Source organism: Macaca fascicularis, chromosome 6 (assembly GCF_037993035.2).
Source record: "Macaca fascicularis isolate 582-1 chromosome 6, T2T-MFA8v1.1".
Classification (NCBI taxonomy): Eukaryota; Metazoa; Chordata; class Mammalia; order Primates; family Cercopithecidae; genus Macaca; species Macaca fascicularis.
Window position 1 is genome coordinate 153,129,290 of NC_088380.1, and position 27,139 is coordinate 153,156,428.

A 27,139-nucleotide genomic window follows, 5' to 3' on the forward strand; every position below is an offset into this window, starting at 1 on the left:
CCTAACTCTGAACATTTTCACCAGAACCCAAGGAGGCGGACGATAGTGCAATTCCCATTTAAGAGTCGCCGAAACCGAGGCTCAGAGGGCTTCAGCGAAAGGGCTGCGCTTGGCTCTAGGCACCTGGGCTGAGTCTTTTTCCCACCATCGCAGAGCGGGAACCAGCGGAGAGGACTGGCTCGTATGGGGAGAAAAGCGATTGGAGGGCGCCGAGGGGAAGAGGGAGCCCGGATCTGTCAGGGCCTCCTCTTGGGCTAAGGGGTGGTCCCCTCCATCACCCCACCCCACCTCTTTCAGATTCTGGGAAAGCCGGCACGCACATACCCTGCATAATAGCAGGCACGGTGAGGTCTCTAAGCCCCGAAGATCGCTCTCCCAGCGGACGCAGTGGCCTTGGCAAGGGGTTACAGCTGCACGCGGAGGGGTTCTCTCCGAACCGGAGTGCAGCGTAGCCGCGGTCCAGGATTCCCCATCCATTATTCACGATGTTTACTAGTGCGGGGGAAAGGAGAGGAAAGAAGAGGGAAGTAGAGAGAAAAAGAGGCTAGGGGAGGTGGAGGCGGGCAGTACTAACTTCGAGAGCCCTCAAGTTCCGAAACTTCGGGAAGGAAGACCGAGAGGCTAAGGCGCCTTGCACGCAGTAGGCTGTCAGTAAATATTTGTAAGATGGATAGATAACTGGGTGAGTGAGTGAATGGGCTAATCATTAACCCCTCTGACCCTTGATTTCCTCGTCTGTAAAACGGGATAACATCACCTACTCCATACAGTGGGTATGAGAATCCCATGGGCAAACTCTAAATTGTCTAGCGCATATTAGGGACTCTCAAACGGTAACTGTTGTCACGAGGAATGGGCTTGCAAGTTCTGGCTGCCCAGCAAAAGTGCACTGAAGGACTCCCGGGCCTGGAGGGCCATCCTAAACTGTCACTATTCAAAAAATACTCCATAAGGGCTGGAAAAAGAGAGAGTGGGCCAAGTTGCCTCCCTCAAATGAAAGCAAGAAAGGCAAGCGTGGGGAGGAAGCCACTCCTGGACAGAGAAGGCCCCTACCTTACTGCCCCTACCTCTACCTCAGAGCGCGGTTGGGGGAGTGGGGGCAGGGGTCACCTGGGGCTCGTTCTGGCAGCCTCTCACCCTCCCCCGGGCCCGTCTGGGCGCTTGGAGGCGCCTCCTCGCTGCGCCACGGGACCGGACTCTGGTGGACCGCTTGGGCGTGAGGCCAGGAGCGCCCTGGAAATGGGCAGTTTGGCGGCAGCCGGGCCGACGGAGTGTGTGTGTGTGTGTGTGTGTGTGTGTGGTGGGGAGGGGAAGTTGGAGTAGGGTCAACTTCCTGCCCCAGCTCAGCCCAGGGCTGTCCTTTTATCCTGGCAGTTCGAGCTGGGACAGGACCGAGAGGATTGGGACTTTTGGGGTGGCATGGGGGGAGGGAAGTCCACGAAGAAGAAAGAATCCGAAAGGTCGGGCGGGTTGGAGCCACGCGGGGCGGGGCGGACTGGGAGAGGCCAGGCCTGGCCCGGGTATAAAGGCTGTGGAGGGGGTGGCCGCCGCGGGCGTAGAAAGGCGCGCCGCTGGCTGCTGTCTCGCCTCACCTCCCGGGCCGCCCCTGCGAGTCCCGGGCGCGTGAGCACGCCTGCGCGCGCCCGGGCCCTTCCTGGCAGGCTGCTTGTAAGATGAGTGAAGAAGCAGGTGGGGGAGAGGGGAGGCAGCGAGCGAGAGGGCGAGGGGAGCGCGGGCGCTGAGCAGCGCTCACTTGGAGCGCGGCGAGCGAGCTAGACAAGCCTGATTCCATGTCCCCCGCTGCCACCCTGCCAGGAGCGCGAAGATGATGGCCATGAACTCCAAGCAGCCTTTCGGCATGCACCCGGTGCTGCAAGAACCCAAATTCTCCAGCCTGCACTCCGGCTCCGAGGCCATGCGCCGAGTCTGTCTCCCAGCCCCGCAGGTACGTAGTGGAGCATAATTACCGCTCTAAGGCACATTTTTTGACAGGCACTAGCTTCATGTTTTTTTCATGTCGCCCAGAACAATCGCCGCTGTCTGAACCCCTCTCCTTGTCTCCCCCGCTTTCTCTCCCGGCGCTCTCTCTCTCTCATTCATGTCTCTGATCCACACGTCTGTTCCAGCAGAGCTGCTGCCTCCGTATTAATTTTTATGACCTGGGCTTTGAGGAGAGGCATCTCGGTTGCTTGAAAATGTGTTTTAATCCTGTGTTGACAGTATTCCCTACTGACCGTGCTGTGCGCCTTCTCGCTTGCAGCTGCAGGGTAATATATTTGGAAGCTTTGATGAGAGCCTGCTGGCACGCGCCGAAGCTCTGGCGGCGGTGGATATCGTCTCCCACGGCAAGAACCATCCGTTCAAGCCCGACGCCACCTACCATACCATGAGCAGCGTGCCCTGCACGTCCACTTCGTCCACCGTGCCCATCTCCCACCCAGCCGCGCTCACCTCTCACCCGCACCACGCCGTGCACCAGGGCCTCGAAGGCGACCTGCTGGAGCACATCTCGCCCACGCTGAGTGTGAGCGGCCTGGGCGCTCCGGAACACTCGGTGATGCCCGCACAGATCCATCCACACCACCTGGGCGCCATGGGCCACCTGCACCAGGCCATGGGCATGAGTCACCCGCACACCGTGGCGCCTCACAGCGCCATGCCCGCATGCCTCAGTGACGTGGAGTCAGACCCGCGCGAGCTGGAAGCCTTCGCCGAGCGCTTCAAGCAGCGTCGCATCAAGCTGGGGGTGACCCAGGCGGACGTGGGCGCGGCTCTGGCTAATCTCAAGATCCCCGGCGTGGGCTCGCTGAGCCAAAGCACCATCTGCAGGTTCGAGTCTCTCACTCTCTCGCACAACAACATGATCGCGCTCAAGCCGGTGCTCCAGGCCTGGCTGGAGGAGGCTGAGGCCGCCTACCGAGAGAAGAACAGCAAGCCAGAGCTCTTCAACGGCAGCGAACGGAAGCGCAAACGCACGTCCATCGCGGCGCCGGAGAAGCGTTCACTCGAGGCCTATTTCGCTATCCAGCCACGTCCTTCATCTGAGAAGATTGCGGCCATCGCTGAGAAACTGGACCTTAAAAAGAACGTGGTGAGAGTCTGGTTCTGCAACCAGAGACAGAAACAGAAACGAATGAAGTATTCGGCTGTCCACTGACTGCGGCAGGGCGCAGCGTCGGGAGCTGGGAGAGCCTAGTGCTCATCCCTCCGGGGTTAGGGGGATGGTTATTGGGAACTCCAGGGCGTTTCCTAGGCAGGTTAGGTTCTCTCCTCCGAAGCCACAGACTTTCTCCTTTTGTCCCGCTTGGTTGCCTCCGGCCTTCTCTTTCTCTTTCCTTTCTATTCCCACCAAAAAAAGTTTTGGCGCTGGGAAAATATTCCAGAAGGGCGGGCCTGAGGGTACTTGTGCTGTCCGTGGTGCTGAAATTTGCCCTCGCGCACGGGGCCGCACGACCTCGGAGCAGGAGCACCAAAACAGAGGACAGTGAATTGGCCCAACCGCCCGAAGCTAGGGTGAAAACGCCACTTTGTTAAGCGCGATCAGGCAAGGGGTGAAGGGATAAAAAGGAAGTGATCCATAATAACACAAAGTCTAGGATATCTAAGGGGGGCACAAACGTGCACTGGAGATTTATTAGAGTATATAAAGTACATGTATGTTTCCAAAGGATAGCCTTATACTCCCGTCCTTGCCTAAATTCTATTCATCTTATCCTTTGTTTTGCCGTAAATTCTCATAAGGTAGCATGAAGATTAGGTTCAGGGAAAGTATGCAGGGAGTTGCGGGCTCCAAGTTGCTATTTTTCGTGGTGAGTACGACTCCAAAAGAGGTGGGTCCAGTCTGGCGACTGAAAATTCTGGGATCGCTTGGCTGTTTGTAAGCAGCTGCCAGCTCCAGCTCTGACCATCTTTCACTACCTACTGGTGTTGAGGGGTAATTACTGCTTACTGGATAGCGGGAGTTGGTAGTGTTCATGCCGGCTGAGGACTCTCTGACCCCAGCTAGCTGTTCTTGCCAGATTGCCAGCTCAGCGTGGAGTCAGCTGCTGGAAAGTGACTGTAACTTCTCTGCATTATATGCAAGTCCTTTCAACACGTCTAACCTCGTTGCGCTTTTTTATGACTGTTGTTGTTAACATCGTTAATTCCTATTATTTATTTAACTATGCTTCTTTCCATTCCCTTTATGTGGGTATCTTTCGGTGGAAGTTCACTTATAGTTTTGTAAGGGAAGAGAAGTGGGACCAGCGGCCTGAACCCTTCTCACCCTAGCCCCTCTAGCCCAAATTTTATTTTTTTTCGTTGCTTCATGTAGTTTGCGTGTTGCTGTGTGACCTTTGGTTTCTTTCTCTGAACAGATGCAAATAAAATATTAAGTTTTCTTCTCTCTTTACCCCTTGAATTAACTTCTAAAATAAATGCTTTATTTTTCAACCCGAATCAAAGTGGTTTTATTTTTTCTCAGAGGCTAAGGGGTACTAGCTTTGGAAAGGATGTAAAAGGGAGAACCCCAAAGGACCGGACTGTCAGTTTCTGCTGACCAGCCCCCAGCCATCCCCTCTCCCCACTCCTCTTCCATGGCAGACTCACTTGGATCTCCTCGTGGGAGACCCTGAGGCTTGTGTCTGAACTTGAGGTTTCAAGGTACTTCCTTCCATGCTTCCCTGCCTGCAAATCTATGAGACTCTGCTCAATTTGACTTAGCTAGTAAACTTTGAAGCCAGACTAATGGGGATTCGAGTTTCCAATGCCTCCACTCACTGGCAGAATCATCCTGAGGCTAATTTCTTAATTTCTCTAAACCTTCTCCAACAAGATTGCTTGTCTGCAGAATGAAGAGACCAATGCTTATTTCACAAGGTTATTGTCAGAACTAGGTAAGATTGTTCATTTAAGACTTCTACTAGTGCTTGGGCTTAGTAGGCAACAAATTATTTTAAAAGATTCAAAGGGCTTGAGAGGAGGTGAGATAATAGAGGCAAAGAGGGAGAAAAGTATTCGCTGTGACATTCTAGTGGGGTCCCCTCGGAATTTCAAATTCATCTGAAATTTTCATCCAGGTTGTTACTCACTCTGTGGTCCACCTCGGCTTCTTTGTGGGGATACTGCTATATCTGCTGCAAAGCGCCTAGCATAGTGCCCTGTACATAATAGGTGCTCCATAGATGCCAGCTCCCTGTTCTCTTTCCGCTCCCTCTTTTTATTTGCGAGTCGTAGAAACGCCTTCCTGATTTAAAATTTAAAGCTCCAAGTCCAGGAGTCATCTGCACATTTCCCTGCTTCGTCCTCAAAGAGTTCCGGGGCATCAAACCAAGGCCCGAAATTCGGAGCAGAGTGGGTTTGCCCTCCGCGCAGTGTGACACCCCCTACCACATAAGCAAACTTGCGGATCTCCCCCAGCTCCCTGGGCCTCAGCCCCTCACCCCCGCCTTGCACAACAGCCCCAGCGATTCCTCCACCTCCCTCTCCATCGGGTGTCCTTTAATAATAAATGCCCTTATGCCATTACATTATATTGTGGGTTTTGAAAATTTAAAATACGGCTGATGCAATATTAATTGCCTATAGTGGTATAAAACACAGGGCCGGAGCCCAGCCAGGCTGCAGAGGAGACGACCGTGAGCGTCCCGCACCGAAGCGAAGCGCTCCAGAAGGACGCGCTTTTGCGGGCTGCAAGGTTTCCTGCAGGTAAGAAGAGCCTTCGCATTTTCGGGCTCGGGAGAGAAACGGAAATCTGCCTCCATACTCTTTTCGAAAAGTTCTCTGCCGTTATTTGGTTTTTTTTTTTTTTTTTTAATTGACAACAGCAAAAGTTTGGGAGACTTTTATGGCGGGGATAAGAGGAGCTGTTTCCTGAGCGCAAGGTCTGCTCCAAGACCGTCCAGTCGCACTAGGTCCTGTCTCCGAGCAGTGCCTCTGCGCCTAGTCTTCTGCAGGCGCCGGAGACCCTGGCGCCCAGGAGAATTTTGACCAGCTCTTACCTGCAGGCCGGAGCTGCAGCCAGGTCAGCGAAGCGCTACACCCTTTCCCTCCTCCTAAGTGCGCCGGGCCGGCGCCGTCGCCTCGCTCTTCGGCTTGCTCAGGAAGCAACCGGAGATGTGGTTTCCCCAGGATTGTGCAGTCGCCTCTGCCACTCGTCCTGCGGAGGCACAGACCTCTGGGGGTAGGGGAGGTGGTACTAGCAGGTTTGGGGTTTACACAAGCCTAGTATGCGTCCGAATCGTGTGACCTTGGGCAAGTCATATCGCCTTCTCTAAGCCTCTGCTGCCAGCTGTAAAACTTCCCCAAATTTATTTTGAAGAGTAATTGAGGGTGTCTCCTAAGATCACCTGGAGCAGGTTTTCACTTTCCTAATTCTGTCATCTTGCAACACGCACGGTCCAAGACTCAGCTGAGTCTTTAACTTGTACCAAAAGAAAATGAAGTCAGTATTTGGGGGTGTTTGCATAGAAACCTTCATCAGGCCTCCGGAGGGTGGGACTTTGGAAACTGCCTGGCTGGAACAGGGGCTTCATCTAGAATGAGCTAGGTATACACATTCCAGCGTGGCTAAAGCCCTGGCAGGCAGAACTTGGTGGCAGGAGTCCTGGGTTCCTGAACTGTGTTATCTCTGGCCAGCGACTTCCTCTCTATGTGCCTAAGTCATCTTAGTTTTTTTCACTACTTCATGTCTAGCACTCTGCTGAAGGTCTGGCCTAGAGTGGCAGACACCAGATGTCTGTTGAATGAATGAATTAGGCTTTTGTTTTGTAAAATGAAAGCACCCCTTCCAGCCGAATCCTCTCTGGATTCAAGGGTTTGTAGGGAGGAACAGAGCCATCAGGGATAGGCAAGTCTTCCTGGGAATGGGGATCAGGAGCAAGGTCTGCATCACAGGCTTTTATTTAAAGGTAGCCAGTGTCCTTCTTGTTTAAATAGAAGACACTGTGCTTCACCCTTTGGTGATTATGGGTACACAGAGGTTGCTCTGTGACATGGCCCTTGGAACCTAGGGAAAGAGTCAGGGAGGGGGGACCAGGGAGTGACCTCTGCCTGGCCCAGTGTGCCTGACGTTTGAGTTCCAGTTCTTTTACTTTCTTCCTGAGATGGAAACAGCTCCGGCTCTGGAGTGGACAGACCTGGGGCGGAATAACTGCTCCATCTCTTACTTGAGTAAGTGACCTTACTGCTCTGACCCTCGGTGTCCTCATCTGTAAAACTGGAAAAACTGGAAAAAAGACTCAGGATTGCTCTGATGATTAAATGAGATCACGTAAGGCCAGGTCTGACACGTATTTCGTCGCTTTAAAACATTTCTCACACTCAGAAAAGTGAAGGCAGCGTTGTGGGGCAAGTTCAGGGCTTGGAGTCAAGTGGAATCAACATTTGCCCTCTGTGAGCCACAGTCTGGTCAGGGTAGCAGTGCCTGTCAGCTCTCGGCATGGTTGTCAGGGGCAAGACAGAAGCTTAAAAGAAACCGCTTTGCACACTTTGCGTCCCAGCTACGCAAGGGACGAAGTATTCGCTCCCTGGGAGTGCCTGGTGCGAATACATAGCTCCCTGAGAAGCTTGGCCCCGGTCAGCGGCTCCTGGAGCCCGGAACCTCCTCCCTGGCGGAATCCCGGGCACCATCCAGCCTCTCCAGACTTCGCGCGGCGCTTCCTCGCGAGGAGGGGCGGGGCGCCAGAGGGCGAAGGAGAAGCAGGGCTCTTGGACTCCTCCTCTTTCCCAGCGAACATCCCTTCCCCGCCCTGTTCCCACTTTTTGGCTCCGGCGCCAGAATGTTTGAGCCAGAGGGCAGAACGCCTAAGAGCCGTCTTTTTTTTTTTTTTAATCGAAGAAGGCAGTGAGGCCTAGAGAGCGGGACGGACTTAGCTGGCTCCTTTTACCTAAAACAGCTCTTCTCCAATCACCCTATCACACCACCCGTTTTATTTCTTTCCTAGACTTTAAGACATCCTGATAGCACCTACCCAGTCCACCCCTGCCTCCCTGAACCCAACGCAGGGCCTCGCACAGAACGAGCGCTCCACAAATTTTTGCTGGATAAATGACTAGTACTGATAACCATAACGTATGGCGGGATTCCCCTATGCGAGGTACTGTTCCAAGCGCTTTAGCGCATTCGTTTGTTAGTTCCTAAACAACACCATATGAGTAGGTACAATTTTTAATCCCATTTTGCAGATGAGAACATAGAGGCACAGAGAGTTTATGTAACTTGGCCAGGACAAGTCGTGAACACAGCCATTTAGTGGAGAGACCTGGCAAAAAACCCGGTGTCTTTGCTTCTTCCGTTCTCAAGTGAGATCACCTCCGGCTGGGATGAGGAAGCGGACCGCCTCGGGGTGAAGGAGGAGCAGGTGAGTCCGATTTGGCACCAGATTAGGCAGCGCGAGCAGAGGAGGTGGTGGGAGCCGAGAACGCCCGCTGTCCTCGCCGGGCTTCGGAGCCTCCACGCCTTTGTGTCCCGCGCGCCTCTCGCGTGTCCCGCCCTGTCCGCGTGCGTCTGTTCGCGTGTCTCTCACTCAGCCCCTCTTAGCTTCCCTCCAGCCTCGCAGGCGCGAAACTCTGACCCCCAGGTGCCGAGGGGGCCCGCGTCCCCGGGCGCGCGCAGAGTCGTCTTCTCCCCTCTCCTCTCTTCCGCTGAGCGTCAGGAGCCGCCGCGGTAACCCCGCCCCGGCGGACAGACGGAGCCAGCGAGGACTCCAGAGGGCAAATTAGTCTCCCCTTCGATCGCTCTTTTCCGATCAAATCAGGTTTCCCTTGGTCCCCGGACGGCGCTTCCGCACCAGCGCAACTCCCAGGGCTCCCCGGGCTCCCCGGGCTGGGTCAGGGTTCTCCGGCTCCTCCCGGCGCCTCCGGATGGGGGCTTCCCCTCGGCGGCGTCCCGGCCTGAGGAGTCCCCTGGACCGCGGGAGGGGCGATTGCTGGGTCCGCGCGGCTCTGGATCCTCCCCACCCGTTGCTTATACTTTTCTCTATAAACCGTCAGAGTTCTGCCCCCTCCCTCAGTTCAGCCCTGCGCAGCCTTGCCTGCCACTGGAGGCAAACTGGGACAGAAACTGCGCTCGCTCTCTTTTTATAGACTGTATGTGTAATTTCATATTTAAAAGACTTTGATTTTTAGGATTACACACACACACAAATTCAAGTGTTCATCCTGAGAAAAGTCAGACTTTTGTTGGACTTCTTTATAGATATTTAGCATTTAATATTGTTTTTACTTTGAATTACATGGGTGGGAGGCACCACCATAATTTCGTTGAGGTCTCTGGCCGAATCCCATCTCTAATTTCACCATCTTTCTTTTCCCCACTTTCCTTCCCGCTCCCTCCCAAAACAGACATCAGCACCGCTCCAAATCCCAACATCCCTGCCTGTAACAGAGCCCCCCAACGCCTGAGGCTTTGCTGGGCTGCTCACCTCTTGGCAGATATAGTTAATGTCCAGCCCTCGTAAATCAAGACCATAAAAAGCTTACTTTCATATGCACTCAATTTCTACCAAACCTAAACTAATTGCATAAATTCCTTTAGGCCACTCAGGGCTGCTCTCTGGGTTGGGATCTGATCAATTAGTCATTAGGCACTCCATTAGCTGGGGTTTAAGCTGCCTCATATAAATGTCTCCTGTCAATTTGCTTGTAATTGAATAAATAAAAAAAGGGTACAATTATTAGCACGGAGGATCAAAATAAGGAGAGGTCAATTTTATTCAAATATCCTTAAAATGTCTTAATCTAATAGTAATCATCTAATAATAATAATTAGAAGGCATTTACACACCAGCCACTCAAAAAGTCCCTGACCATGTTAAGGAAAGCTCTGGGCTGAGACATAACCAAGTGTGTGCATCTAAACTCTGCCACCTTGATAGTATCTCCCCACCTTGGAGCCTCAGTTTCTTTACCTGTAAAACCAGTTGGTTAGAGGTGATTTTCTTTTCTGTTTTTTATAAATGCATTTTATGTATGGTCAAATTAATTTATGCATGTCATTTAAAAATGGAATAATACAGGAGGGCAATTTGACCAACCCCCACCCTCAACCATTTTTAGTTGCTTCTTCTGGTAGTTAATTGCATGTCTAAATAATATATCTTTGGCACTATTTCTTTTCTCAAAATTCAAGGTTTGTTTGTTAATACTTTAATGAAATAACACATGATTCAAATTCAAAAGAACTAAAAGATTTGCCATGAAAAGTCTTTCTTCTTCCTTGACCCAAGTCACTCAGTTCTCTTTGTTGAAGGTAAACATCATTGTCAGTTTCTTATGCATACTCCAGAGATATTTTATTGGCTGACATTTCTTGATTTGTCATTCTTAGTCATTGTGTTTTAACTTCTTGCTATGATATCAGAAAATTAGAGATACAATAATCTTGAATATTCTTTCCACACCAAGGATCATAGGAAGTTTTATATAAAATCAATAATTAAAATAATGAATTGAGTGGGCAATTGAAACTTCTGATTTTTTTTTTCTTTTTTTCTCTTTCTTGAGACAGCGCTTTGCTCTTGTTGCCCAGGCTAGAGTACAGTGGTGCGATCTTGGCTCACTGCAACCTCCGCCTCCCAGGTTCAAGCGATTCTCCTGCCTCAGCCTCCTGAATAGCTGGGATTACATCACACCTGGCTAATTTTTTGTATTTTTAGTAAAAATGGGGTGTCATTATGTTGGCCAGGCTAGTCTCGAACTCCTGATCTCAGGTGATCCACCTGCCTCAGCCTCCCAAAGTGCAGGGAGCCACCATGCCTGGCAAAATTCTGATTTTTTTTTTAACCAACAATTAATTTGGAGGTACAGACATCATAATGTATAAAAACTGCCTACTCATAAAGCTAAAGAGGGTTTATATGTTGATTTGAGTTCTATCCCACCTCCTTCTGAATATAATTTAAAGCAGCCTATCTGTTATTGCTATGTAATTAGATACTATATCTATAATGGAGGTACCTTTATCTACTGGATGCTTCAGTGCATATGGTACTTAATTTTACTAAATTTCCTTAAAGATCTCTTTGCTCCTTCATCTCCTCCCAGTAAGGCCGCTTCTCTAGTAAGAGGAATTTTTCTTTGGTGTACACAGCTATGACGGAACTGGGGAAAACACTGATGACATCACTTAATAATTCACCTAGGTGGCTGGGCGCAGTGGCTTACGCCTCTAATCCCAGCACTTTGGGAGGCCGAGGCAGGTGGATCACGAGGTCAAGAGTTCGAGACCAGCCTGGCCAAGATGGTGAAACCCTGTCTCTACTAAAATTACAAAAAAACTTAGCCAGGTATGCTGGCAGGCACCTGTGATCCCAGCTACTCAGGAGGCTGAGGCAGGAGAATCGCTTGAACCTGGGAGGTGGAGGTTGCAGTGAGCCAAGAATGCGCCACTGCACTCCAGTCCAGGTGACAGGGCAAGATTCCGTCTCAAAAAATAAAAATAAAAAAACAAATAATTCACCAAGGGTTGGGATTGAGCACCAGACTCCAGACTGCAGAAACTCCAGCTGAGCACCCACGTGGGAGGGAGCCGAGGGCCTCGGAATCTTTGACAGAACTCCAAGGTGGTGATCTTGATTTACCGTTGGGAGAGATACAGGGAGCTGCTGTTCCTGGCCTTGGGTTGATTTGTATTGAGCCCTACAGACCCCTTCAATGAATTCCTCTTGTAGCAGAAAACATGGGTTGGAACAGAGCGAGCTCAGAGAAACAGAATCATCTCGTGTGAGAATACAGATACACAGGCCTGCTGGTGTAGCGAGAAAGGATGTAAAATATACACAAAGAGATCCGAGTTCTAGGCTTTACTCTGTTCTGTTTGACCTTGGAAAGTCTATTCACTTCTCAGTGCCTCAGTTTCCCCAACTCTAACTGGAAGAAATTGAACCAGATAGTTCAGTAGTTCAATGTTGGTGAGGATTCATGGAATCCCTTGAGAATCTGAAGAAAACTGTGTTCCTAACCCAGAAATAAATGCACATTTGTGCACTCAAAATTTTTGCTAACTTCTAGAAGTCATGGATCCCCTGATTCAATCCATAAATTCCTGGGTCCCAGGTTAAGACCCCCCCAAACGAGGCAAACTAAAGGGCTTTCTTTATCTGACTATCCAAATTTAGGGTCAAATACTCATAAGTACTGAACCCAGTTTCCCAAACTGGGAAGAATATTACTGAAGGCAAAAATAAAGTGCCAATTAGATGGTGAGTCAATTGCCAATAAAGACTCCAGATGGCTTTGACAAAATTATTTTTCAGATCAATAGACAGTCTCCCAAGAGACAGCATGGTGGAGTGAAAAAAGCACCACATTAGGGGTCATAAGCTAGGTTAAAAAATTTTTTAAACCGGTTCTGCCAACAGGCAGAATTGAGATTTTGAGTTGGGACTTCCTTGCCCTAGCCCTTCTTTCCCTATCGGAAAAATGAGAGGGTTGAACCAGATGATCTCTGAGGCTGCCAGCTGTAGCATTATGTGAGCTAATCAGCATAGACACTGGCATGTCTTATGTTTATATTTATTTTGGCTTATTTTATTCTTCTATTTCGTTTGTGAAAAGATAGTTGTACAATCAAAGTAGAGCTGGGAGAAGGGCTATCAAGTATGCTGTCTCCTGGGTTCCCAGAATTCAGGCTTCTAAGATCATTGGTAGAAATGAGATCCCCCAAATCCTTACCCCCCATTGAAAAAATAAAAATACTAACAGTTTGTAAGTTTAAAAATAAGTGGCAGCGTGGGTAGGTGAGGTGGGGTAAAATTAAAACATTTTGTTAGACTAAATAGTCCTGGCTTAGCCAAGCCAGTTTATCAGTAGGTCTAGGGAGACCCAGTCCCATCCGTAGGTCTAGGGGCAGAGGGACTGTGGTTTGTTGTGGGCTGGGCAAGGTAGTACCCAAACCTGCCCCAGCTCTGGCTGGAGTCCACAGATAAGAAAATGCTGGCTGGGCACGGTGGCTCATGCCTGTAATCCTAGCACTCTGGGAGGCCAAGGCAGGCAGATTTCTTCAGGCCAAGAGTTTGAGACCAGACTGACCAACATGGTGAAACCCTGTCTCTACTAAAAATACGAAAATTAGCTGGGCATGGTGGCAGGTGCCTGTAGTCCTGGCTACTCAGGAGGCTGAGGCAGGAAAATCACTTGAGCCCGGGAGGCAGAGGTTGCCGTGAGCCAAGATCCTGCCACTGCACTTCAGCATAGGTGACAGAATGAGACGCCATCTAAAAAAAAAAAAAAACCAGCTAACCAGACCACCTGTTCTCTGTTCTCAGACCTTCATTTTCTGCCCTTCTGACTTGTGTTAATATTTGCAGTTGTGAGTTTATTCAGCCTTTGGGGTCTGAGTTACTGGTCAGATTGCCCAGGTAAAATGATTAAAACTTGGATTACCTTCAATTCTTCCATCCCTAACTCTCTAGAACTTCTGTCTGTTCTGTGCTTTTTACTTCTTAGTTGTTTTTGCCTTTAGCATTTTACTACTGCTTATGGCTTTGTGTAGGATGGCCCAATCTCTTCTATTAATTGTGTTAGGTTAATGAGGGAAGACCTGTATTTCTCGGACTGTAACAGTAGGGTTTTTCCATCGCAAGAGGGGCTTTAATAATATTGACTCAAATATTTTATGCTTTCACTGTTAGACATATGAAATCCTAGCATGTGAGCTGGGAAGAGTTCTTAGAGATCCTCTTGCTAGAAAATGTGACATTGTGGTTCTAGGGACCCAGGAATCTATATTTTTCACAATCTTCCTGCAAAAAAAAAAAAAAGATTTCTTGCCCAGAGTGAGGAAAAAGTTTCTTATACATATTGTTTTTTCAACCGAAGTGCCTCACACTGGAGTCTGGGTATATGTTCTGAAACACAAGTTTTATGTCAATTTTTACTTCATTAAAGATGCTATATATTTTGCCTTCCATGTCAACAACACATCTCTGACTATTTTGCCAAATGTGCACGTGAACTTGACAGCTTGGACTGCCGTTACAAATAGCACAGGCAAGGTGGCTTAAACAACAGTTTATTTCTCAGTTTTGGAGGCTGGTAGGTTAAAGATTAAGGTGGCCACATATTTGATGTCCAGCGAGGGCCATTTTCTTGGTTTACAGATGGCCACCTTCTCACTGTGTCCTCACATGGCCAAGAGAAGGAGACACCATTTCTTTCATGTCTCTTCTTCAAAGGGCACTAACACGATTCATGAGAGTCCATCCTTATAACCTAATTACCTCCCACAGGCCCCAGCTCCAAATACCATCACACTGGGGATGAGAGCTTCAACATATTAATTTTGGGGGTGCACAAACATTCAGTCTACGAGCTCGTGTGTGTGCACATACACACACTACTGCGTGTCATGGAGTAGACTGATGCAGCATTCAGAACCTTTGGTTACAACCGCAATTCTGCACACTGACATGTGGCTCATGAGAACAAGTAGCCCAGGTTGGAAATAAACTCTAATGCAACTGTTTTGTTGTAGGGCAAGGATGATATTTAAAAGCAATTGAGTCAATATATGGTAAATAACAATAAACAACCTTTCTGCCAATCACTTTAGAAGAATAGCTATTTAACAAATATTTGAACTTGAGTCAGTGAATGAGTTGTTCTTGCTTACTCTCCTTCTCATGACACCCTGTCCCTCAAAAGGTGAAGGAAAGAAAGGAATTTTATTTCATTTTTCTTTTGGAGACAGGATCTTACTCTGTCTCCCAGGCTGGGGTGTTGTGGCATGGTTGTAGCTCACTGCAGCCGCAAGCTCCTGGCCTCAAATGATCCTCCCACCTTGCCCTCCCTAAGTGTTGAGATTACAGGTGAGCTACTGCAACTTGCCAAGAAAGGAGTTTTAAAAGGTATTCAGTGTTCATATACTCAAAATACTTCCCTTTCTAAAATGTTTTATATACCTATGTAAAGTATATGTATTACATTACACATTTTATAAATTAGGCAAATTTATAAAAAATATTTATGGGAAAGTCAAACAACTTGTCCAAAGTCAAACAACTATAAATGCTACAACCCAGATGTTAAAACCAGGATGGTCTGCCTTGAGAGTGGTGTCAAGCTTACTCCTGTAGAAGAAAATGGACTTGTGTTTTTAAGGCTGAAATCTGAAGGGCTTTTATGTGAAAGAAGGCTTACGTTTGTTTTATGGGGCCCCAGGGGTGTAGCTAGATAGGAAATAAGTCACACAGAGAAAAAGATTTCAGCTCCTTTCAAGGAAGAAGGCTCTGGCAGTCAACACAGTTGAAGGCGAGGGCCATTCTGTGAGCCCCTGTCTGAGGATTCGAGCAGAGATTCCAGTGAGTTATACTGTCAGGGAGAGTGGGGGTAGTGAGATGACATCTCTTTCCATCCTGAGAGCTGATGCTGCTATAAATGATTGTTCATTCCTAGAGCCCACCGGTGTACAATATAAAGGTACTAGCTCATCAAAAAAACTTACAACTTCCTTAAAGTAGCCTGGAATAGAAATATTATTTTAATAGTTTTACTTTTTCCATTTGTCTTTGGAATACAAAGATATAGATTTAAAGTTGATAGTGATAAAAATATTAGGCTCTATTCCTTTATCAGCTTACTATATTAGAAAAACTCAGGCCAGGTGCAATCGCTTACACCTCCTTTGGGAGGCCAAGGCAGGCAGATCACTTGAGCTCAGTTCAAGGCTATCTTGGGCAACATGGTGAAACCCCATCCCTACAAAAAATGCAAACATTGTCTGGGCATGTAGCGCATGCCTGTGGCCCCAGTTACTCAGGAGGCTGAGGCAGAAGGATTGCTTAAGCCTGGCAGATTGAAGATGCAGTGAGCTGTGATTGTGCCACTGCACTCCAACCTGGGCGACAGAGCAAGACCCTGTCCCAAAGGAAAAAAAAAAGGCAAAGCAAAACAAAAAAATTCAAATACTTTTCAGTCTATAGTGTTAGCATAGGGAGAAGTAAAGACTTCCGAGGAAATGTTGCTGTCATTTAAAAATGGTTTTGTGGAGTAGGAACTAGACTGAGGGCCTTCACTGCCTTTTGTCTGCTGGCCTGGCTTTATCTTCTCTCCCATTTTTAGCTGAGGCGGGCAAATCGCTTGAGCACAGGAGTTCAAGGCAAGCCTGGGCAACATGGTGAGACCCTATCTCTACCAAAAATTTAAAGAATAAGCCGGGCCTGGTGCTGTGCACCTGTCATCCCAGCTACTTGGGAGGCTAAGGTGGGAGAATTGTTTGGGCCCAGAAGGTTGAAGCTGCATGTAGTCAGCATGTTTATGCCACTGCACTCCAACCTGGATGACAAAAAAGCGAGACCTTCTGTCTCCTCAGGTTTCCCCCCTTGTCTCCTTTTTCCTGATCACACAGTGTCAAAGTGCTTGGGAAGATTACTGGCTATTTTTAGGTTTTCATTTGAGCCTTTGTGTATCTAGAAGCAATAGGCTATATAGAAAGCGCTAAGGCCAGTGGCAGTGGTTCATACCTGTAATCCCAGCAATTTGGGAGGCCGAAGCAGGCAGATCACTTGAGGCCAGGAGTTCGAGGCCAGCCTGGTCAATATGGTGAAACCCCTTCTCTACTAAAAATACAAAATTTAGCCGGGCGTGGTGGTGCACACTTGTAGTCCCAGCTACTCAGGAGGCTGAGGCATGAGAATTGCTTGAACCGGGAGGCAGAGGTTGCAGTGAGCTGAGATTGTATCACTGCACTCCAGCCTGGGCAACAGAGTGAGGCTCTGTCTCAAAAAAAAAAAAAAAAAAAAAAAGAAAGACAGAAAGAAAGATTAAAAAAAAGAAAAGAAAAGAAAGAAAGAAAGCTCCAAGACAGGGCTTAATCACATAAACGCAGCCTAAACATATACTTAGGGTATTTGCAAGGGGAAAATATCCAAAATAAGAAAAGGTGCGTTGGAAGGCTTCACTAGCTGGTATTAAGAAAAAAAGCATCCTAGTAGTCAAATTCAGAATTGTGCCAGGCCTCCTCTCCTGTATTTTATGTTGTAGTATTTTTGTTTTTAATTACATACAGGGGAAAGGATAGCAAAGTATTCAGTGCTGGGCACTTCTAAAGATCTTTGTTTGACCCAACATAAAATAAATAGAATGATTAAAATGATTATGAAGCCGATCACGCTTGTAATCCCAGCACTTTGGGAGGCTGAAGCGGGTGAATCACCTGAGGTCAAGAGTTCAAGACCAGCCTGGCCAACAGGGTGAAACCCAGTCTCTACCAAAAATACAAAAATTAGCCAGGCATGGTGGCGGGCATGTAATCCCAGCTACTCAGGAGGCTGAGGCAGGAGAATCATTTGAACCCAGAAGGCAGAGGTTGCAGTGAGCTGAGATGGTGCCACTGTACTCCAGCCTGGGTGACAGAGTGAGAGTCTGTTTCAAAATAAATAAATAAATAAAATGATTATGAATACCCTGAAGTATACATTTATATATTTGTTTTAATTGACCCCCAGATTATAGATATGTGTGATGTATGACATGATATTTTGAAATATATATACATTGTGGAATGGCCAAATAGAACTAAACTATGTCTGTGTGGCCTCATATACTTACCATTTTCTGTAGTGAGAACACTTTAAAATTCACTCTCTTAAAGAGATTTTCAAGAATAAAATACATTGTTATGAGCTCTAGTCACCATGTTGTACAACAGATCTCTTGAACTTATTTCTCCTAACTGGAATTTTGTATCTTTTGACCAACATCTCGGACAACCGCTCCTCCCCAGTAACCACCCTAGCCCCTGGTAACCACCATTCTACTCACTGCTTCTATGAGTTCAACTTTTTGAGATTCCATATGTAGGTGAGATCATGTGGTATTTGTCTTATTTCATTAACATAATGTCTTCTATGTTCATTCACGTTGTTGCAAATGACAGAATTTCCTTCTTTTAAAGGTTGAACAGTATTCCATTGTGTAGGTATGTCACAGTTTCTTTATCCACTTACCCAGTGATGGACACTTAACACTTAGGTTGATTCCTTATATATTTTGATACTGGGTCTCATTCTGTCACCTGAGCTGTTGTGCAGTGGTGCTATCTTGGCTCACTGCAACCTCTGCCTCCTGGACTCAAGTGATCCTCCTACCTTAGTTTCCCAAATAGCTGGGACTTCAGGTGTGCACCACCACACCCACTAAGACTGATTTTTTTGTTTTTTTGTAGAGGCAGGGTTTGCCATGTTACCCAGGCTGGTCGGGAACTCCCAGGCTCAAGTGATCCCCCTTGGCCTCCCAAAGTGCTGGGATTACAGGTGTGAGCCACCACGCCCGGCTGATTCCATATTTTGGTTATTGTGAATAATGCTGCAATGAACATGGAAGTACAAATAGCTCTTCGACAAAATGATTTCATTTTCTTTGGCTATATACCCAGTAGTGGGATTACTGGATCATATGGTATTTCAGTTTTTAACTTTTAATTTTTTGAGGAACTTGTGTTGTTAAATTTTTTTTTTCTAGCACAAGTTGACTGAAGAACGGAAGAAAAATGGGTTCTCTTCTGATTTTTGTATAGATAGCTGGCTTCCTCAGAAACAGCCATGGTCTGGAAATATAATGAGTGAATTCAATAAAGGTTACATTACTCTGCTCTGTGATAGGCCCTGCTTAAGGTGCTGGAAACTCAGAGGAGAATTTGATATTCGGCCTCTGCCTGCATGAAGCTTACACTCAAATTGGACACTAGTGGTACCTCATTTCCTAGGATTCAGCACCAATTTATGTGCTGACCAGTTAACCTTATCTTGACTTCTCTATAATGTTTGGGAACCAGTCCCAACCTTTCTAAATATCCCTGTTAGCCTACTATGTAACCTATGAGTGATATCCTCCTTTCCTCCCCATTTCCTCTTCAGAGAGAAAAGTCATGGAGCTAAAGAGACAGAAAATTGCCTCCGAAGCCCTGTGATTTAGCTTAACATCAGGTGGCACCAAGTTATGGAACTTGACTCTCTCTCTCTCTATATATATATATGTATTTTTTTTTTTTTTATGACAGGAGGAAGTTAACAACTGGAGAGGAAGGTGTGTTCCTAGCAACCAAATTAGACCATTTCACTGATGGAGCCAGTCCCTCTGTCTCCCTGTTGGCTACCAACTGCATGGATGAAACTTTCCCGTGGCCTTCCTCTTTGTACATGGAGTGTTAAGACAGAGGCACATCTTCTCCAGAACAAACCAACTGCTGACCTGTATGTTGACCCCTTCAGAGTTGAAACCCAGTCCTGTACGGTTTCAAAAGGTGGGAGGGGTATAAGAAGAGCTGCCTCTTTTCTGAAGGATGAGAGATTTGATGCCAACCAAGGAGTGGTCACAGGCTGTGTTCCCTGACCAAGAAGGCTATACAGTTAGAAACTAGGCAATGCTTATGTTATTCCCAAGAGTCAGAGCAGGACTCCTGTATTTTTAATTTGTTTTGAAAATCAATGTTATATGTGTACAGAGTTTAAAGATTTGAATAGTTTAGCAAAGCTTGGTATAAAAAAAGAACTATCCTTCAGCCTTCCTCCTCTTATCCTTGGATTCTTCAAGGCAATCACATTCGACGCTTTTAGCTGGTTATTTTGATATTTATCTTACTACCTCTAAATGTCATGTTTATGTCATTACTTCTTGATCATTCAGTTTTAGGCATTTTATTCACTTTCCTGTAATAAAGATGAGGAGAGTGCTCTCTTTCATTCCCTACCCTGATTCCCATCTCCTCATCATTCCAATACAGTCAAATCTTAGTTTTGATTATATTAATATTCAGTGTTCATGTTTTATGTGTAAGCAACCTTTACTGCTGAGCCATGTAAAATACTATAGTTGCTTTTCCTTTGCTACATGGTATTTAATTTTTCTGGGAATTAATAATTAGGGCTTTTAACATTTGTTTTTTTTTTTGTTTTTGTTTTTGTTTTTTTTTTTTGAGACGGAGTCTCGGTCTGTTGCCCAGGCTGGAGTGCAGTGGCCGGATCTCAGCTCACTGCAAGCTCTGCCTCCCGGGTTCACGCCATTCTCCTGCCTCAGCCTCCCGAGTAGCTGGGACTACAGGCGCCTGCCACCTCGCCCAGCTAGTTTTTTGTATTTTTTAATAGAGACGGGGTTTCACCGTGTTAGCCAGGATGGTCTTGATCTTGTGACCTCGTGATCTGCCCGTCTCGGCCTCCCAAAGTGCTGGGATTACAGGCTTGAGCCACCGCGCCCGGCCATTTGTTTTGTTTTTTTGGCATGCCTATTATTAACCCTAAACACTCACCATTTATGTAAATCTCCTCTCAAGACTTTCTTTTTTTTTTTTTTTTGAGACGGAGTCTCACTCTGTTGCCCAGGCTGGAGTGCAGTGGCGTGATCTCAGCTCACTGCAACCTCTACCTCCGGGGTTCAAGCAATTCAAGCTGGAATTACAAGTGGCCACCACCATGCCTGGCTAATAGAAGAGACGGGATTTCACCATCTTGGCCAGGCTGGTCTTGAACTCCTGACCTCATGATCCACCCACCTTGGCCTCCCAAAGTGCTGGGATTACAGGTGTGAGCCACCGCACCTGGCCAAGACTTTCAAACACACGAAGGGGTCTATCAGTTTAATCTTGAAGAAGACTCCATTGGAGCCTTCTGGCCTGCTTCGGGCTAAACTAGTTGCATTCTGGGCCTGCTCACAGTCATTCTCATTCTTGATTTTTGCAGGAAAAAAAAAAACTTTCTGGAAGCTTATAGGGTATATTCTTTTTGTTTATTCTGCTGAGCAATTTTTAAATATTGAAACTCAGAACTTTCACTCTGAGAAATTTTCTTGCATTATTTCCTTGAAGTTTTCTGTTCTTAGTTCCATATTTTTATATTTCTGGAATGTCTATTATTTTGATTTAGACCAACTGGGTTGGTTCTCTGAGTTGCTTATATTTCTGTACTATTTTTCTCTTTTTGCCTTCTTGTTACTTTGTGTTTTCTTCTGTCTTAGTCCATTTAGTGTTGCTATAAAGGAAGACCTGAGGCTGGGCAGTTTATAAAGAAAAAGTTTATTTGGCTCCTGATTGTGATGTCTGGAAAAGTTCAAGACTGGGCATCTGCATCTGGTGAGGGCCACAGACTGCTTCCACCCAAGGCAGAAGGTGAAGGGAGTCAGAGTATGCAGCTCACAGAGGAGAGGGGAAGCAAGAGAGAGAAGGGGAGTGCCAGAGTCTCTCTTTTTTTTTTTTTTTGTACTTTAAGTTCTAGGGTACGTGTGCACACGTGTAGGTTTGTTACACATGTATACATGTGCCATGTTGGTGTGCTGCACCCATTAACTCATCATTTACATTAGGTATATCTCCTAATGCTATCCCTCCCCCCTACCCCCACAATAGGACCCAGTGTGTGATGTTCCCCTTCCTGTGTCCAAATGATCTCATTGTTCATTTCCCACCTATGAGTGAGAACATGCGGTATTTGGTTTTCTGTTCTTGCGATAGTTTGCTGAGAATGATCGTTTCCAGCTGCATCCATGTCCCTACAAAGGACATGAACTCATCCTTTTTTATGGCTGCATAGTATTCCATGGTGTATATGTGCCACATTTTCTTAATCCAGTCTGTCACTGGTGGACATTGGGGTTGATTCCAAGTCTTTGCTATTGTGAATAGTGCTGCAATAAACATACGTGTGCATGTGTCTTTATAGCAGAATGACTTATAATCCTTTGGGTATATGCCCAGTAATGGGATGGCTGGGTCAAACGGTATTTCTAGTTCTAGATCCTTGAGGAATCGCCACACTGTTTTCCACAATGGATGAACTAGTTTACAGTCCCACCAACAGTGTATAAGTGTTCCTATTTCTCCACATCCTCTCCAGCACCTGTTGTTTCCTGATTTTTTAATGATTGCCATTCTAACTGGTGTGAGATGGTATCTCATTGTGGTTTTGATTTGCATTTCTCTGATGGCGAGTGATGATGAGCATTTTTTCATGTGTCTATTGGCCATATGAATGTCTTCTTTTGAGAAGTGTCTGTTCATATCCTTTGCCCACTTTTTGATGGAGTTGTTTGTTTTTTTCTTATAAATTTGATTGAGTTCTTTATAGGTTCTGGATATTAGCCCTTTGTCAGATGAGTAGATTGCAAAAAATTTTCTCCCATTCTATAGGTTGCCTGTTCACTCTGATGGTAGTTTTTTTGCTGTGCAGAAGCTCTTTAGTTTAATTAGATCCCATTTGTCAATTTTGGCTTTTGTTGCTGTTGCTTTTGGTGTTTTAGACATGAAGTCCTTGCCTATGCCTATGTCCTGAATGGTATTACCTAGGTTTTCTTCTAGGGTTTTTATGGTTTTAGGTCTGATATTTAAGTCTCTGATCCATCTTGAATTAATTTTCGTATAATGAGTAAGGAAAGGATCCAGTTTCAGCTTTCTACTTATGGCTAGCCAATTTTCCCAGCACCATTTATTAAATAGGGAATCCTTTCCCCATTTCTTGTTTTTGTCAGGTTTGTCAAAGATCACATGGCTGTAGATGTGTGGTATTATTTCTGAGGGCTCTGTTCTGTTCCATTGGTCTGTATCTCTGTTTTGGTACCAGTACCATGCTGTTTTGGTTACTGTAGACTTGTAGTATAGTTTGAAGTCAAGTAGCGTGATGCCTCCAGCTTAAACTACCAATGACTTTCTTCACAGAATTGGAAAAAACTGCTTTAAAGTTCATATGGAACCAAAAAAGACCCCGCATTGCCAAGACAATCCTAAGCCAGAATCTTTTAAATAATCAGCTTGCAGGAGCTAATGGAGTGACAAATTACTCATTACCTCACAGATGGCACAAGGGATCTGCCCTCATGACCCAAACACCTTTCATTAGCCCCCCTCCAACACTGGGGATCAAATCTCAACATAAGATTCGGAGGGAGTCAAATAAAGCAAACTATATCATCCTCAATTTTATCTTCCAAACTTTCTATTGGGTTTTTCATTTCTCTTGTCATTTAAAAAGGTTCTAGCAGATCTTTTTGCACATTAAATTTAAGAAAAAAAATTTTAATTCTTTTTCTTTTTCTTGTGTTTTTATTTTTTTATTTTATTGTATTTTAGACAGGGCCTTGCTCTTTTAGGCTGGAGTGCATTGCAGAAGTGTGAACACAGCTCACTGCAGCCTCGACCTCCTGGGTTCAAGTCATCTTCCCACCTCAGCCTCCCAAGTAGCTGGGACTACAAGTGTACACCACCACACTCACCTAATTTTTAAGTTTTTTTGTAGAGATGGGTCTTGCTATGTTGCCTGGGCTGGTCTCAAACTTCTGGGCTCAAGCAGTTGTCCTGTGTTGGTCTCCCAAAGTGCTGAGATTAGAGGCATGAGTGAGTCACCTCACCGGGCCCAGAAAAAAATATTTTTGTTTCATGAATGCCATATCTTCAGTAATACCTCTGAGAGTGTCACTAGTAGTTTCTTTTCAATTTCTCCTTCCATCAGTCTGCTTTCTCCAAGATGCTTTTCAATATTTTCAGCATATCTATTTTGGTTCCTTGTATTAGATACTGTTTAGTTAATTGGGTAAAAAAGTTTATTGAAGGCTGTGTGCACCCGTGTTAGGTTTGTTTATTTTGGTTTTCTTTTGTTTTTTTGAGACAGAGCCTTGTTCTGCAGCCCAGGCTGGAGTACAGTGGCATGATCTTGGCTCGCTGCAACCTCTGCCCCGTGGGCTCAAGCAATTCTTGTGCCTCAGCCTCCCGAGTAGCTGGGATTACAGGCATGCACCATCACCCAGCTAATTTTTTTGTATTTTTAGTAGAGACAGAGTTTTGCTACATTGGCCAGGCTGGTCTCGAACTCCCGGCCTCAACTGATCTGCCTGTGTCTACCTCCCAAAGTGCTGGGGTTACAAGCATGAGCCACCACATGCAGCCAACTTTGGTGTGCTATTTAGGGTGAACCAGCTGGGCTCTTTCCTTGGGGGTTCCCTAATGGTAGTGGTTTTTTTTTTCTTTTTTGGACTGGCTAGGTTCTCAGAGAAGACTCTTTCAATTTCCTGCTTGGAGTATGTTTGTCTGGCTGCTTATGTTCAAGATGCTGAGTGGAGGAAGAGGAATGGGGTTTTCAACATTTAGAATGTATAATTTTAGTAATCCTTCTGTTTTCAGTATGATTTCCCACCCTTAACTATGGTTGGTGTCCCAAATACAGTGACTTTAAAAAAAAAGTTTCCAATGAATAAATTGCCAGTGTTCTGCCAAGTTTCAGGAAAGGCAGTTGCCCGCTGTGCCAAGTAGGGGAGGTAAACTGGGATCTAACTGCTTCTTAAACAGACTTTCAACTAATCTGCCCACTTGCGGCCTTATCTTCACTCCCACTTCCAGAGGTAGTGGTACTGTCACTTTACAAGTCTTGTAGACAGTCTGCTGTGCATTTCACATTGCTTCTCAGCTTTTCCCACTGTGGACTTAGGATTCCGCTTTCTTGAGTCTCTTATACCAATGACCTCGAGTCTGTTATACCAATGACCTCTTACCTATTTACTTTCCAGTGTCCAGCTTTTTTTTTTTTTTTGGCAGTTGTTTTCTTTCTCATTGTCTTTGTCCCTGTAGGCTTGTGCTTTAAATATTCTTTGATTATTATTGTAAGATTAAGTTTTGGGAGAGAATGGAGCTGATGTAAACAACCTACTTTAAGGGGAAGTCTCCAGGGCAGGGATTCTGAATTAAGGTCTGAGGACTCCTCGGAGAGCCAGGGATGTGCTGGGGGCGAGGGGGTGTCTTTGCATCCCCTGAAACTGTATGCAAAAGTTTGTGTCTTTATGTGTCCATTACCACCCTTACTAAGTCTACAGCTTTTATCAAATTCCCAAAGGCTTCTGTTACCTCTTCTTCTTCCTTTTTTTTTTTTTTTTTTTTTTTTGAGATGGAGTCTCGCTCTGTTGCCCAGGCGGGAGTGCAGTGGCGCTATCTCGGCTCACTGCAAGCTCCGCCTTCCAGGTTCACGCCATTCTCCTGCCTCAGCCTCCCTAGCAGCTGGACTACAGGCGTCCGCCACCATGCCCGGGTAATTTTTTGTATTTTTAGTAGAGACGGGGTTTCACCGTGTTAGCCAGGATGGTCTCAATCTCCTGACTTCATGATCCACCCGTCTTGGCCTCCCAAAGTGCTGGGATTACAGGCGTGAGCCACCACGCCCAGCTTTCTGTGACCTCTTCTAAAATTAAGTACCATTTCTCTAGAGGCCAAGTAATATGTTACATGGGAAGAAGATATCACAGGCTTGAAGATATTCAAATTTAGGAAAACGTCAGACCAAACCCGTACTCATCAAGCCTGCTAATAAATGCAGGTTCCAATCACAGGGCTCAAACAGTCCCTGAAAACCAGTGTATCCCCATTTATTGTGCCACATATTACATAATTCTCACATAGGTAAAAAGAAACACTGTAATATCCTTGAATAGCCACACACTGGGCACTGGGCAGCAGAGTGGTGCCGATTGAGGTTAACCAGTTAGCATGTGCCTGGCTTTAAGGGGGCAGAAGTTACTTAGCATCAGCTGGTAATTGCTGTGTGGAGACATTAGCAGAATGTGAGCAAATGTGATTTTTCCTGAGAAGCTGGCAATTTAGATTTCTAAAATGTGATATCACCTCATCTCTCTTACCATAAAATAAAAATTTAAAAATCACGTGGCCCAAACTAAACACATATGTAAGCCAGATGTAGCTCACAGATCACAAACATGTGATATTTGATCAAATCCAATCTTTTTTCTTTTGCATGTTGAGAGCCTGCAGCCCAGAATGAGGAAGCTCCCATGTTCAGTCTTTGCCATTCTAGTAGGTTCTAGGCTGGCTCTTGGGTCCCCGAAGGCAGCTCTGGATCTTTCTTGTATAGACCAAAGGGTAGAAATAGGTGGCATTGGAGTATAGGGTGTGTGTGTGTGTGTGTGTGTGTGTGTGTGTGTGTGTGTGTGAGAAGGAAAGAGAGAGAGAGAGAAGTAGAGTATTTGGGGGAGGGTGGTTGTCTCTGGTGAGGAGATAAGATGAAGAAAGAGCATTGGCTTTGATCCTGATAGCTATCCTCCTCAGGGTTTGCTGGAAGAGTTATAAACAATTCAGTAGGGGGTGGAGACAGTGAGGGAAGCAACAGTACTGAGTAGTTTTAAAAGATTCTAGAGGCCAGGTGCGGTGTCTCATGCCTGTAATGCCAGCACTTTGGGAGGCTGAGGTAGGCAGATCACCTGAAGCTAGGAGTTCAAGACCAGCCTGGTCAACATGGTGAAACCCCATCTCTACTAAAAATACAAAATTAGCCAAGCTTGGTGGCACATTCCCATAATGCCAGCTACTCGGGAGGCTGAGGCAGGAGAATCGCTTGAACCTGGGAGGCAGAGGTTGCATTTAGCCGAGATCGCATCATTGCCCTGCAGCCTAGGCAACAAGAGCAAAACTCTGTCTCACAAAAAAAAAAAAAAGATTCTAGAAAGGCCTAGTGCTGTCCAGTAAAACTTTCTGAGATTATGGAAATGTTCTGTATCTGCACAATCCAATATGGTAGCTACCAGGCACATGTGGCTATTGATCAGCTGAAATGTGGCAAATGCAACTGAGGAACTGGATTTTTAATTAATTTAACTTATCCAACATATCTTAAAGTGTGTTATGTCATCTTCCATGGGTAGTATGTAGATAATTAAGTGGGTATACAGAACAATATGTCTATTTTTATAGCTCTACCCACCCCCCTATATACACACATACATGCATGTATTTCGAATGCATAATTTCATGGATATTGTTGACTGGTTGAGACCAAGTTTTAAAAGGGAGTAATTAAAGAAAAACGTTTAGTAAATACATTCAATAAATAGTATGTGGCTTGTACACACAATTGGCAAATATCGAAAAGGTCATAAAATGACTGACATTTTGGAATAAATGAGCTATGTAGATATTTATCAAATTGCATACATGCACCACTGGTAACTCCAGACATAATTGTTTTACCATAGAAAATATCCCATGGACAAATAAAATAAACTTGGGAAATTTTCAAAGAGTACTTTTTTGGTTGTTGTTGCTGTTTGTTTTAACTGCAAAGCTTTTTAGTCTTTTCAGAATGGAGCATTTCTCAAACGTATTTGACCAAATGGTAACCTCTTCCACTTTTTCTTTTTTCCTTAATAACCATGATTCCAGGGATGCTAGTGTTTCTCAGAA

The 27,139-nt window shown here is 45.9% G+C and overlaps 1 protein-coding gene across 1 annotated transcript; it reads left to right on the forward strand.

Moving 5' to 3' along the window:
• The first annotated feature begins 1,773 nt into the window (after nt 1–1,773).
• On the forward strand, nt 1,774–4,440 carry POU4F3 (POU class 4 homeobox 3). The gene is made up of 2 exons (XM_005562446.3): nt 1,774–1,945; nt 2,261–4,440. The coding sequence occupies exons 1-2, from the start codon at nt 1,826–1,828 to the stop codon at nt 3,155–3,157; spliced, it is 1,017 nt and encodes a 338-aa protein (XP_005562503.2). The 5' UTR covers nt 1,774–1,825; the 3' UTR covers nt 3,158–4,440.
• The last annotated feature ends 22,699 nt before the right edge of the window (nt 4,441–27,139 follow it).

What these genes read in the sequence shown, in the direction of transcription:
- POU4F3 (XM_005562446.3), top strand. Translation starts at nt 1,826, where the DNA reads ATGATGGCCATGAACTCCAAGCAGCCTTTCGGCATGCACCCGGTGCTG. An exon ending in TCTGTCTCCCAGCCCCGCAG is followed by an intron (nt 1,946 to 2,260) that starts GTACGTAGTGGA and finishes TCTCGCTTGCAG; the next exon opens with CTGCAGGGTAATATATTTGG.